Source organism: Oncorhynchus mykiss, chromosome 7, assembly GCF_013265735.2.
Source record: "Oncorhynchus mykiss isolate Arlee chromosome 7, USDA_OmykA_1.1, whole genome shotgun sequence".
NCBI lineage: Eukaryota > Metazoa > Chordata > Actinopteri > Salmoniformes > Salmonidae > Oncorhynchus > Oncorhynchus mykiss.
In genome coordinates this window covers 33,285,434-33,298,764 of record NC_048571.1, presented here as the reverse complement: position 1 = coordinate 33,298,764, position 13,331 = coordinate 33,285,434, and the positions used below count along the sequence as shown (strand labels likewise).

The 13,331-nt window shown below is 50.9% G+C and overlaps 1 protein-coding gene across 1 annotated transcript; it reads right to left on the bottom strand.

The window, feature by feature from the left end:
• Positions 1–1,688: 1,688 nt before the first annotated feature.
• Positions 1,689–7,059, bottom strand: LOC110528943. The gene is made up of 2 exons (XM_021611113.2): positions 6,653–7,059; positions 1,689–2,190 (listed from the first exon to the last, which is right to left on the bottom strand). The coding sequence occupies exons 1-2, from the start codon at positions 6,959–6,961 to the stop codon at positions 1,813–1,815; spliced, it is 687 nt and encodes a 228-aa protein (XP_021466788.2). The 5' UTR covers positions 6,962–7,059; the 3' UTR covers positions 1,689–1,812.
• Between the last annotated feature and the right edge of the window lie 6,272 nt (positions 7,060–13,331).

Below are 13,331 nucleotides of genomic sequence, written 5' to 3'. Positions count from 1 at the left end.
TTCTTGACTGGTCGGAGGGTTGGAGGCGGGCCTTGCTCTAACCAGAGCGGGCCCCATTGGTGCACAGCAAAAGTCCTTTGCTCTTGGGACCGGCCAGTTAGAGGGAGATGAGATGTGTGTTTATATAAGGAAGAGGGGGTCAGTCTTATGCCTGGGTGTATGTGTTCTTACGACGGAATGTCTTTGTTTATACAAGCTATGTGTATGAATATTTATATAACAAATCCCCCTCTTCACATCTATTAGACGTGAAAACTATAGTGCAATGGTGGTGGTTGCATTCGTGGTGCTTCTAACCTTGTCTGGTGTGTATGGTGGGTCTGTAGGTGTAGTGCTACGTTTGGGACGGGAGTGATTGGAGGGAGTGATATCAGGAAAAGAGTTAGGGGCATGTGTAGGGGTTGGTGTACGTGATGTGGCAGGGTGAAATAGTTGTTAAATTAATCATGTGAAAGTCCTAGGGTTACTCCAAATATCAGTAGGAATATCACAAATAAGGGACCAGATATCCCCAGCCTCACCCAGAGAGTGAGAAATTTCCCTCTAACTGGGCGAGGTTCCCTTCTCAGGGGAGGCGGAGTTTGATGCCGCATCACCTGAGGAAGGAGTGTCTTCATTTGGAATCGAATTTAGGCCGCTCAAATCAGCTCTGACTTCAGTCAGTGTTCTAGAAGGAATTGGGGCTGGGGTGCAATGTGTAAGGCGGTGCCAAGGTGTGCCTGATTTACCTTTGACCTGGACTGAGTGTGAAGTAACCTCCTTCACTTCGTACGGTCCAGTCCACCTGGGTTCCAGCCACTTTCTCTTGTGGACTGTAACCCTCACCCAGTCACCAACCTTTACCTTCAGTAGTGGCGTGTCCCCCGGCAGCTCCCCCTCCTGGACCTTGTGAACCTGGGTAGAGAGTGCTGCAGAGAGAACCGTCAGTTTTTTCACATAATTAGACATTACAATTTGTTGTACATCAAGGGCGGGCATATGACCTCCCTCCCTTGGTGGACCATGCATGACTCTACCAGTCATTATCCCATGAGGCACATACTTTAGCTATCTTAGCTTTTGCTTTTGGTTTGACGTTCCACCAGATTTTGGGATTGGGGCCTGTACTTAGATCCAAATCTGTGGGTTATGCCAAATCTTTCTTCCACCTGTCTCAGGTGTTTGTTAAATGTGAGCCATTTGTCAAATTTGATTTGTCTTGGGTTGCCATACCTGGGTATTAGTTTGGTTTGTAGCCACTCAAAGACTGACCTAGCATCCTCCCCTTTTGTTAGTATTGCCTCTACCCATTTGGAGAACCTATCTACTATAACTAGGAGATAGCGTTTGCCTTTAGATAAATTGTCGGGGCCCATGTCGGTGTAGTCTATACTAATATCCTGAAAACATGCATTAGGTATTAAGTATGAGCCCATTGGTGTTCGATATGGTTTCTTTGGGTTGTGTCTGTCACAAACATTGCATTCGTCACAAAATAAATCATCGTCATAAAATAAGTCAGTCATATTTTTTATGTGAGGGTGCCACCAGATGTGCGAGGCCTTTTTGGAGGGTCTTTAGTTTGCCTTCGTGTGTGGGGCCATGTGTTTCTCATAAAAGTTCCGGGTCCATCAGTGTGGCCTGCTTCATGGGCATGGGCTGAGTCTGTATAGATATTCAGTCTTTCCTTTTCCTCTGATGAGGACCGCGTCAATCCGATGATTTCAGCTAATTTGGCCGATGCTGGTTGAGGGATGATGGCTGATTGAAGGGTGACATGTGAACCGTCTGGGAGTTGCTGTTTCCTTCTTCTGCCGTGGGTGGTGGGCATTTTTATGGCCAGGGGATGGTGTTCCCAGTCATTCCCTGGAACTGCGGTTGGTTGTATGCGGGTTGCTGATGCATGGGTGTGGGTCCTGGTTGCTGATGTTCGTACGGTTGAGGTCTATTTCCACCCCTTTCCTTCCCATATGGACCTCTCGTAGAGTTCCACTGGCGTTGTTGTGGTGTGAGTGGGTATGGACACTCTCGTGAGTAGTGCCCTGGAGTTCTACAGTTGAAACAAACCCCTCCTCTTGGATGGCCTGGTATCCATTGCGGCTGGTATGCAAGTTGTGGTTGCGGGGGATACCAAGGCTGAGTAACTCCAGGTTGCCCCACTGGAGTAGGCCCCGGGTTGGCTGGTTGAGGACCGGCCTGCTGTTGAATCATCTGGGAGATAGTCTGGGCCACTATTTGAGAGATGTCTGTTTTGGTGCCTGTCTCCTTCGTTTCTTCCGCCACCATCTGTTTCTTAGGTTTTTCTCCTTGTTGTGCTTCCTTCAATTGGAGTTTCAGGAGTTGTACCTGGAGGGACTGCACCTGGCTCTCAGCACCCCCTCTTTCCTTGTTGTGCTGGGTCACATGGTGGTGCACATGCGTATTGAATTGGGTCAGAGGAAGTGCAATCAACCCTACCGTTCCTCTGAGTTTGGTTTTAACATCTCCAGGACACCCGTTGACCACCATTTCCTTCCACATGCTGAGTGTGGTATCAGTGTGATCGAATGGTTCTTCGTGGACCGATCTCCATGTGGTCTTAGCCCTGTCCAGGTATGCTGCAGGTTGCTCACCTGGGTTGATTGTAAAGGAGGATAAGGTGGCATGGTTTCTTTCTGTAGGGTATGCTCTCCGTAGAACTTCCCATAATCTGGTACGGAAGTGGTCTATGGGCAGTGTTGGGGCCCGCCATCCAAGGTCAGCTGCTGTCATGAGGGCCTCCATGGTTCCGTGGTCGGTGGCTCTTGCTAGATGTGCTTTCATGTCTCCTAGGCAGAGTTGCAGGCCTGACGTAAGTGTCTGCAGTTGAAGTAGCCACGCTGAAGCTCCTCCATGTAGGCTAGGCATCTGTCCCATCAGTGTTGTTAAATCAGTCATTTTCCAGGGCTGGTACTCCACAGTGTGTGCATCACCTGGTGTCGGTCGCAGGGGGTACTGTCCTGCCATCTCCTGCTCTCGCTCTCTTCTATCAGCAATTCTGGAGGACCGACGGAGTGTTTCGGACCCCATTGATTCGGTAACTTTGGTTACTGTTCCTCTCATTATGCCTTCCACACGGTAGGCTCCCTCTCTGTTGTTATCTTGGTTAGCTATTAGCTCCCTGAGTTCCTTAGCTCGAGCTATTGATGATTTCAGCAGCTCCTGCATCTTAGTCACGTTTGGAGCTCCCATCGGAGCTTGGGTGAGCACCATGACAATTTCTTCTTCGTTTTCGATATCCATGTTCTGATGACAGTCCTCCCTATCCGTCTGATAGAAGTGGTTTGAATCTAATCTTGTTTGTAGGTGTCCTCTGGTTTCAGAGGTGAGAGAGTTCACAGAGGAGCATTGCGGCCTCCGTTCCTGGGGGAGGTCTCCTGCTCCTGGAATCCCAGTTTCGAACTGTTCACATACCATATGGCCAGCCGTTATCCCCAGTGTAATTTCCCCTTTTAACTCCCCTTGGTCTATTCTCAGAACTGGAGCCTGTATTGTGGGAGGTGCCCTGGGCAGGAATGGGTTGTGTGACGGGCTCCGGTGATTTTGTCCCTTTGAGTATGGCGGGGGCTGAACTGCCTCCATTGTCAATTGTGGATATAGTGAGGGAGAAACGGCCACAGGGGGAGCCGTGGGCAAGTTCTCAGGCGGAGCTTTAACATCCCCCGACGCCACAATAGCCACGCACATCATGTCTGGTGTGTTTTTGGGTAGCACCCTCCTACTCTCCTGTATGGCCCATGTACCTATCTTGAGCTCCCCCTCCGCTCTCTCTCTCTCTCTCTCTTGTACCTACTTTTTTGAACCTGTGTATCTTGTTTCTCTCCGCCTCACTCGCTTTTGCATGCTCTACTGCGTCCTCTAATTCTGTCTGCATATCTTGGAGTTTCCCCCCTGTAGGGGGTCCTCCGCTAAAATAACCTGCTTGTGTCCATTTTATCCGTAATCCTTTCCACACTTTCTCCACTTTCCCATACTGTTCTTTACCTCCCGCTCTATCAATCATACTCTGATCTAAATATTCATTGAATTTTAGTTTGGGCGTGGTGGCTGCAGACATTTTATCTAGTTCGTCTGATAATGTGTATAATGCGTTATTTTAGGTATATTAAATCCTTACTATGTGGTGTTTATTTCTATCGTTGTTGTCACACCCTGGTCAAAGTATTTTGTGTTTATCTTTATTTATTTGGTCAGGCCAGGGTGTGGCATGGGTTTTTGTATGTGGTGTGTATGTATGGGGATTGTAGCTAGTGGGGTGTTCTAACTAAGTCTATGGCTGTCTGAAGTGGTTCTCAATCAGAGGCAGGTGTTTATCGTTGTCTCTGATTGGGAACCATATTTAGGCAGCCATATTCTTTGAGTTTGTCGTGGGTGATTGTCCTTAGTGTCCTGATGTCATTGTTCTGTGTTAGGTTACACAAGTATAGGCTGTTTCGGTTTTTCGTTAAGTTTATTGTTTTGATAGTGTTTGTGTTTAGTGTGTTTCTTCATTAAACATGGATTGCAATAGACACGCCGCATTTTGGTCCGACTCTCCTTCTCATCAAGAAAACCGTTACAGAATCACCCACCACAAAAGGACCAAGCAGCGTGTCAACAGGCAGGAGCAGCGCGAGGAGATGCGCAATAAGGATTTCTGGACATGGGAGGAAATCCTCGACGGGAGAGGACCCTGGGCTAAACCAGGGGAGTGTAGCCGCCCAAAGGTGCAGCGGGAGAAGAAACAACAGGAGCAGCCCAAAGAGGAGTACAGTATGGAGTATACGACTTGGGAGGAGATCGACAGGTGGGCGGCCGACCCAGGGAGAGTGCCGGAGCCCGCCTGGGATTCGATGGAGCAGTGCGCGGAAGGTTATCAGAGAATGGAGTTGGCGAAGCAGGCACGGCGGCGCGGAAGGAGGCCCGAGAGGCAGCCCCAAAAATTTATTGGGGGGGGGGCTAACAGGGAGTATGGCTACGCCAGGTAGGAGACCTGCGCAAACTCCCTGTGCTTACCGGGGGGCTAGAGAGACCGGACAGGCACCGTGTTATGCAGTGGTGCGCACGGTGTCTCCAGTGCAGGTGCATAGCCCGGTGCGGTATATTCCAGCTCTGCGTGTCGGCCGGGCTAGATTGAGCATCGAGCCTAATGCCATGAAGCCGGCTCTACGCAGCTGGTCCCCAGTGCGTCTCCTTGGGCCGGCTTACATGGCACCAGCCTTGCGCTCGGTGTCTCCGGTTCGCCTGCATAGCCCAGTGCGGGCTATTCCACCTCGCCGCACTGGCAGGGCGACCGTGAGCATTCAACCAGGTAAGGTTGGGCAGGCTCGGTGCTCAAGAGCTCCAGCGCGCCTGCACGGTCCGGTTTTTCCAGTACCACCTCCACACCCCAGCCCTCCGGTAGCAGCTCCCCGCACCAGGCTTCCTGTGCGTGTCCTCGGCCCAGTACCACCAGTGCCAGCACCACGCATCAGGCCTACAGTGCGCCTCGCCTGTCCAGCGCTGTCGGAGCCCTCCTCCTCTCCAGCGCTGTCGGAGTCTCCCGCCTGTTTAGCGCTGTTAGAGCCTTCCTTCTCTACAGCGCTGCCGGAGTCTCCCGCCTGTTCAGAGCTGCCAGTTTGCAAGGAGCTGCCAGTTTGCAAGGAGCTGCCAGTTTGCAAGGAGCTGCCAGTTTGCAAGGAGCTGCCAGTTTGCAAGGAGCTGCCAGTTTGCAAGGAGCTGCCAGTTTGCAAGGAGCTGCCAGTTTGCAAGGAGCTGCCAGTTAGCATAGAGCTGCCAGTCTGCAAGGAGCTGCCAGTCTGCATAGAGCTGCCAGTCTGCAAGGAGCTGCCAGTCTGCAAGGAGCCGCCAGAGCTGCCTGTCTGCAGGATGCCGCCAAAGCTGCCAGTCTGCAAGGAGCCGCCAGAGCTGCCAGTCTGCAAGGAGCCGCCAGAGCTGCCAGTCAGCATGGAGCAGCCAGGGCCGCCAGTCAGCATGGAGCAGCCAGGGCCGCCAGTCAGCATGGAGCAGCCAGGGCCGCCAGTCAGCATGGAGCAGCCAGGGCCGCCAGTCAGCATGGAGCAGCCAGGGCCGCCAGTCAGCATGGAGCAGCCAGTCAGCATGGAGCAGCCAGTCAGCATGGAGCAGCCAGAGCTGCCAGTCAGCATGGAGCAGCCAGTCAGCATGGAGCAGCCAGAGCTGCCAGTCAGCATGGAGCAGCCAGTCAGCATGGAGCAGCCAGAGCTGCCAGTCAGCATGGAGCAGCCAGTCAGCATGGAGCAGCCAGAGCTGTCAGTCAGCATGGAGCAGCCAGTCAGCATGGAGCAGCCAGAGCTGCCAGTCGACCAGACTCTTCCAGATCTGCCAGTCGACCAGATCTGCCAGTCGACCAGACTCTTCCAGATCTGCCAGTCGACCAGATCTGCCAGTCGACCAGACTCTTCCAGATCTGCCAGTCGACCAGACTCTTCCAGATCTGCCAGTCGACCAGACTCTTCCAGATCTGCCAGTCGACCAGACTCTTCCAGATCTGCCAGTCGACCAGACTCTTCCAGATCTGCCAGTCGACCAGACTCTTCCAGATCTGCCAGTCGACCAGACTTTTCCAGATCTGCCAGTCAGCCAGGATCTGCCAGTCAGCCAGGATCTGCCGAAACCACCAGCCAGCCAGGATCTGGTAGATTCATCGTTGAATCATCTGGGAGATAGTCTGGGCCACTATTTGAGAGATGTCTGTTTTGGTGCCTGTCTCCTTCGTTTCTTCCGCCACCATCTGTTTCTTAGGTTTTTCTCCTTGTTGTGCTTCCTTCAATTGGAGTTTCAGGAGTTGTACCTGGAGGGACTGCACCTGGCTCTCAGCACCCCCTCTTTCCTTGTTGTGCTGGGTCACATGGTGGTGCACATGCGTATTGAATTGGGTCAGAGGAAGTGCAATCAACCCTACCGTTCCTCTGAGTTTGGTTTTAACATCTCCAGGACACCCGTTGACCACCATTTCCTTCCACATGCTGAGTGTGGTATCAGTGTGATCGAATGGTTCTTCGTGGACCGATCTCCATGTGGTCTTAGCCCTGTCCAGGTATGCTGCAGGTTGCTCACCTGGGTTGATTGTAAAGGAGGATAAGGTGGCATGGTTTCTTTCTGTAGGGTATGCTCTCCGTAGAACTTCCCATAATCTGGTACGGAAGTGGTCTATGGGCAGTGTTGGGGCCCGCCATCCAAGGTCAGCTGCTGTCATGAGGGCCTCCATGGTTCCGTGGTCGGTGGCTCTTGCTAGATGTGCTTTCATGTCTCCTAGGCAGAGTTGCAGGCCTGACGTAAGTGTCTGCAGTTGAAGTAGCCACGCTGAAGCTCCTCCATGTAGGCTAGGCATCTGTCCCATCAGTGTTGTTAAATCAGTCATTTTCCAGGGCTGGTACTCCACAGTGTGTGCATCACCTGGTGTCGGTCGCAGGGGGTACTGTCCTGCCATCTCCTGCTCTCGCTCTCTTCTATCAGCAATTCTGGAGGACCGACGGAGTGTTTCGGACCCCATTGATTCGGTAACTTTGGTTACTGTTCCTCTCATTATGCCTTCCACACGGTAGGCTCCCTCTCTGTTGTTATCTTGGTTAGCTATTAGCTCCCTGAGTTCCTTAGCTCGAGCTATTGATGATTTCAGCAGCTCCTGCATCTTAGTCACGTTTGGAGCTCCCATCGGAGCTTGGGTGAGCACCATGACAATTTCTTCTTCGTTTTCGATATCCATGTTCTGATGACAGTCCTCCCTATCCGTCTGATAGAAGTGGTTTGAATCTAATCTTGTTTGTAGGTGTCCTCTGGTTTCAGAGGTGAGAGAGTTCACAGAGGAGCATTGCGGCCTCCGTTCCTGGGGGAGGTCTCCTGCTCCTGGAATCCCAGTTTCGAACTGTTCACATACCATATGGCCAGCCGTTATCCCCAGTGTAATTTCCCCTTTTAACTCCCCTTGGTCTATTCTCAGAACTGGAGCCTGTATTGTGGGAGGTGCCCTGGGCAGGAATGGGTTGTGTGACGGGCTCCGGTGATTTTGTCCCTTTGAGTATGGCGGGGGCTGAACTGCCTCCATTGTCAATTGTGGATATAGTGAGGGAGAAACGGCCACAGGGGGAGCCGTGGGCAAGTTCTCAGGCGGAGCTTTAACATCCCCCGACGCCACAATAGCCACGCACATCATGTCTGGTGTGTTTTTGGGTAGCACCCTCCTACTCTCCTGTATGGCCCATGTACCTATCTTGAGCTCCCCCTCCGCTCTCTCTCTCTCTCTCTCTTGTACCTACTTTTTTGAACCTGTGTATCTTGTTTCTCTCCGCCTCACTCGCTTTTGCATGCTCTACTGCGTCCTCTAATTCTGTCTGCATATCTTGGAGTTTCCCCCCTGTAGGGGGTCCTCCGCTAAAATAACCTGCTTGTGTCCATTTTATCCGTAATCCTTTCCACACTTTCTCCACTTTCCCATACTGTTCTTTACCTCCCGCTCTATCAATCATACTCTGATCTAAATATTCATTGAATTTTAGTTTGGGCGTGGTGGCTGCAGACATTTTATCTAGTTCGTCTGATAATGTGTATAATGCGTTATTTTAGGTATATTCAATCCTTACTATGTGGTGTTTATTTCTATCGTTGTTGTCACACCCTGGTCAAAGTATTTTGTGTTTATCTTTATTTATTTGGTCAGGCCAGGGTGTGGCATGGGTTTTTGTATGTGGTGTGTATGTATGGGGATTGTAGCTAGTGGGGTGTTCTAACTAAGTCTATGGCTGTCTGAAGTGGTTCTCAATCAGAGGCAGGTGTTTATCGTTGTCTCTGATTGGGAACCATATTTAGGCAGCCATATTCTTTGAGTTTGTCGTGGGTGATTGTCCTTAGTGTCCTGATGTCATTGTTCTGTGTTAGGTTACACAAGTATAGGCTGTTTCGGTTTTTCGTTAAGTTTATTGTTTTGATAGTGTTTGTGTTTAGTGTGTTTCTTCATTAAACATGGATTGCAATAGACACGCCGCATTTTGGTCCGACTCTCCTTCTCATCAAGAAAACCGTTACAGAATCACCCACCACAAAAGGACCAAGCAGCGTGTCAACAGGCAGGAGCAGCGCGAGGAGATGCGCAATAAGGATTTCTGGACATGGGAGGAAATCCTCGACGGGAGAGGACCCTGGGCTAAACCAGGGGAGTGTAGCCGCCCAAAGGTGCAGCGGGAGAAGAAACAACAGGAGCAGCCCAAAGAGGAGTACAGTATGGAGTATACGACTTGGGAGGAGATCGACAGGTGGGCGGCCGACCCAGGGAGAGTGCCGGAGCCCGCCTGGGATTCGATGGAGCAGTGCGCGGAAGGTTATCAGAGAATGGAGTTGGCGAAGCAGGCACGGCGGCGCGGAAGGAGGCCCGAGAGGCAGCCCCAAAAATTTATTGGGGGGGGGGCTAACAGGGAGTATGGCTACGCCAGGTAGGAGACCTGCGCAAACTCCCTGTGCTTACCGGGGGGCTAGAGAGACCGGACAGGCACCGTGTTATGCAGTGGTGCGCACGGTGTCTCCAGTGCAGGTGCATAGCCCGGTGCGGTATATTCCAGCTCTGCGTGTCGGCCGGGCTAGATTGAGCATCGAGCCTAATGCCATGAAGCCGGCTCTACGCAGCTGGTCCCCAGTGCGTCTCCTTGGGCCGGCTTACATGGCACCAGCCTTGCGCTCGGTGTCTCCGGTTCGCCTGCATAGCCCAGTGCGGGCTATTCCACCTCGCCGCACTGGCAGGGCGACCGTGAGCATTCAACCAGGTAAGGTTGGGCAGGCTCGGTGCTCAAGAGCTCCAGCGCGCCTGCACGGTCCGGTTTTTCCAGTACCACCTCCACACCCCAGCCCTCCGGTAGCAGCTCCCCGCACCAGGCTTCCTGTGCGTGTCCTCGGCCCAGTACCACCAGTGCCAGCACCACGCATCAGGCCTACAGTGCGCCTCGCCTGTCCAGCGCTGTCGGAGCCCTCCTCCTCTCCAGCGCTGTCGGAGTCTCCCGCCTGTTTAGCGCTGTTAGAGCCTTCCTTCTCTACAGCGCTGCCGGAGTCTCCCGCCTGTTCAGAGCTGCCAGTTTGCAAGGAGCTGCCAGTTTGCAAGGAGCTGCCAGTTTGCAAGGAGCTGCCAGTTTGCAAGGAGCTGCCAGTTTGCAAGGAGCTGCCAGTTTGCAAGGAGCTGCCAGTTTGCAAGGAGCTGCCAGTTTGCAAGGAGCTGCCAGTCTGCAAGGAGCTGCCAGTCTGCATAGAGCTGCCAGTCTGCAAGGAGCTGCCAGTCTGCAAGGAGCCGCCAGAGCTGCCTGTCTGCAGGATGCCGCCAAAGCTGCCAGTCTGCAAGGAGCCGCCAGAGCTGCCAGTCTGCAAGGAGCCGCCAGAGCTGCCAGTCAGCATGGAGCAGCCAGGGCCGCCAGTCAGCATGGAGCAGCCAGGGCCGCCAGTCAGCATGGAGCAGCCAGGGCCGCCAGTCAGCATGGAGCAGCCAGGGCCGCCAGTCAGCATGGAGCAGCCAGGGCCGCCAGTCAGCATGGAGCAGCCAGTCAGCATGGAGCAGCCAGTCAGCATGGAGCAGCCAGAGCTGCCAGTCAGCATGGAGCAGCCAGTCAGCATGGAGCAGCCAGAGCTGCCAGTCAGCATGGAGCAGCCAGTCAGCATGGAGCAGCCAGAGCTGCCAGTCAGCATGGAGCAGCCAGTCAGCATGGAGCAGCCAGAGCTGTCAGTCAGCATGGAGCAGCCAGTCAGCATGGAGCAGCCAGAGCTGCCAGTCGACCAGACTCTTCCAGATCTGCCAGTCGACCAGATCTGCCAGTCGACCAGACTCTTCCAGATCTGCCAGTCGACCAGATCTGCCAGTCGACCAGACTCTTCCAGATCTGCCAGTTGACCAGACTCTTCCAGATCTGCCAGTCGACCAGACTCTTCCAGATCTGCCAGTCGACCAGACTCTTCCAGATCTGCCAGTCGACCAGACTCTTCCAGATCTGCCAGTCGACCAGACTTTTCCAGATCTGCCAGTCAGCCAGGATCTGCCAGTCAGCCAGGATCTGCCGAAACCACCAGCCAGCCAGGATCTGGTAGATTCATCAACCTGCCTGAGCTTCCTCTCACTCCTGAGCTTCCTCTCACTCCTGAGCTTCCTCTCACTCCTGAGCTTCCCCTCAGTTCCGAGCTGCCTCAGTCCCGAGCTGCCCCTCAGTCCCGATCTGCTCCTCAGTCCAGTGGGGTTCTGGGGGAGGGTGGACTATCCAGGGACGCGAGGAGAAGGGACTAAGACATTGATTGAGTGGGGTCCACGTCCCGCGCCGGAGCCGCCACCATGGACAGACGCCCACCCGGACCCTCCCTATTGTTTTGAGGTGCGTTCGGGAGTCCGCACCTTAGGGGGGGGGGTTCTGTCACACCCTGGTCAAAGTATTTTGTGTTTATCTTTATTTATTTGTTCAGGCCAGGGTGTGGCATGGGTTTTTGTATGTGGTGTGTATGTATGGGGATTGTAGCTAGTGGGGTGTTCTAGCTAAGTCTATCGCTGTCTGAAGTGGTTCTCAATCAGAGGCAGGTGTTTATCGTTGTCTCTGATTGGGAACCATATTTAGGCAGCCATATTCTTTGAATATGAGTTTGTCGTGGGTGATTGTCCTTAGTGTCCTGATGTCATTGTTCTGTGTTAGGTTACACAAGTATAGGCTGTTTCGGTTTTTCGTTAAGTTTATTGTTTTGATAGTGTTTGTGTTTAGTGTGTTACTTCATTAAACATGGATTGCAATAGACACGCCGCATTTTGGTCCGACTCTCCTTCTCATCAAGAAAACCGTTACAGTTGTATGCTTAGCCCGTCCCTGGTCGAGACCAGGGATGTACTGCTGTACTGGCTATGGCTTATCTCTTCCACCCCCACCCTCGCATACAAAGGGGGTTATCAGTATGTGACGCCCGCCACGTGTCTGTTTCTCCGGTATTTTATTTGAATTTGTTCAGCGATTCGTTTAGGTATTTTCTAGAAATGATTCAGCGATTTCCTTTTGGAACAATATATCAGTGAATATATGCGGTTCTATAACAATTTTCAGAGTAATTCTAGCTCTTTAGGAAATATAGATAGAATTTCTAGACAACTAAGAGTTGTTCAGTGAATTATTTAAATACTTTCTGTAAACAATTCAGTAAATTCCTTTATGAACTTATATCAGTAAATTTGAGCGATTCTATAGCAATTGTCAGAATAATTCTATATCTTTAGGAAATATGGATAGAATAGAAAAACCCCAAAATCAGTGTGTAGCTTTTAGCGTCTGTCAAACAAAGTCTGTACTAAGCTCGGCGGCTTATTTAAATACTTTCTAGAAACAATTCAGTAAGTTCCTTTATGAACTTATATCAGTAAATTCCAGCGATTCTATAGCAATTGTCAGATTAATTTGAAACTTTAGGCAATATCAACAGGAATGAAAAAAGCGAAAATCAGTATTCCAGCCCGGCTGCTGTCAATCAAAGTTGCACGGCCATTCGATAGTAAGGTGGCTTTGTCTATCAGCACGTGTGCCTAATAGCCCAGTTACGTATCCCAACCTACTCCGCGACAAACGTTTCTTTCAATTTAATTTCCCCCATCTCCAAATCATGGAATGTCAACTCTGGTTCATATTATGTTTATTGTTTGATGTGCAATAGCCACATCATTCCCGATCTCTGTCTTGTGGAAGGCCAAACTTACATATCCTATATCTATTCGACTACACCTCTAACATAACCAATTAAACAGTTTACAACTTATTCAATAGGATCTTTTACATGCAGATTCAGTCGATCTATTAATTAACTACACCTCTAAACACATCCAATTAAACAGTTTAGAACTTATTTAATAGGATCTTTTACATGCATACTACACTTCTAAAACACAACCAATTAAACAGTAAGCACTTATTTAATAGGATCTTTTACATGCATACTACACTTCTAATAATAGGCCAATTGATAAAAAAAATAAAAATACAAATAAAAAATAGAAAACGAGCAAAACAAGATCTCCCCCCGATCAATGTCTTAGGTTCTTATGTAAAAATTTGGCACCGATTCATACTCACGCCCAGTACTTTCTGATCAAAATTTGGTTTAGGCTATAATACAATATGCAGATTTCGATAAAACAGGCTCTGCTCACCTTATATAGAGCGCTCCGATCAGATTTCCTGAGGCAAGATGAATGGCTGGGGAAGTCACTCTTCCGTCTGATTTTTTAGCCGTGATCAGTCTCGTCCTCTCACACTAACTTATAATAGATCGAATTCAAGAATAACCATCCTCTGCTACCAAGTTCTGTTAGTGTTTAAATACTGGAGAGTTGAGACCAAATCACG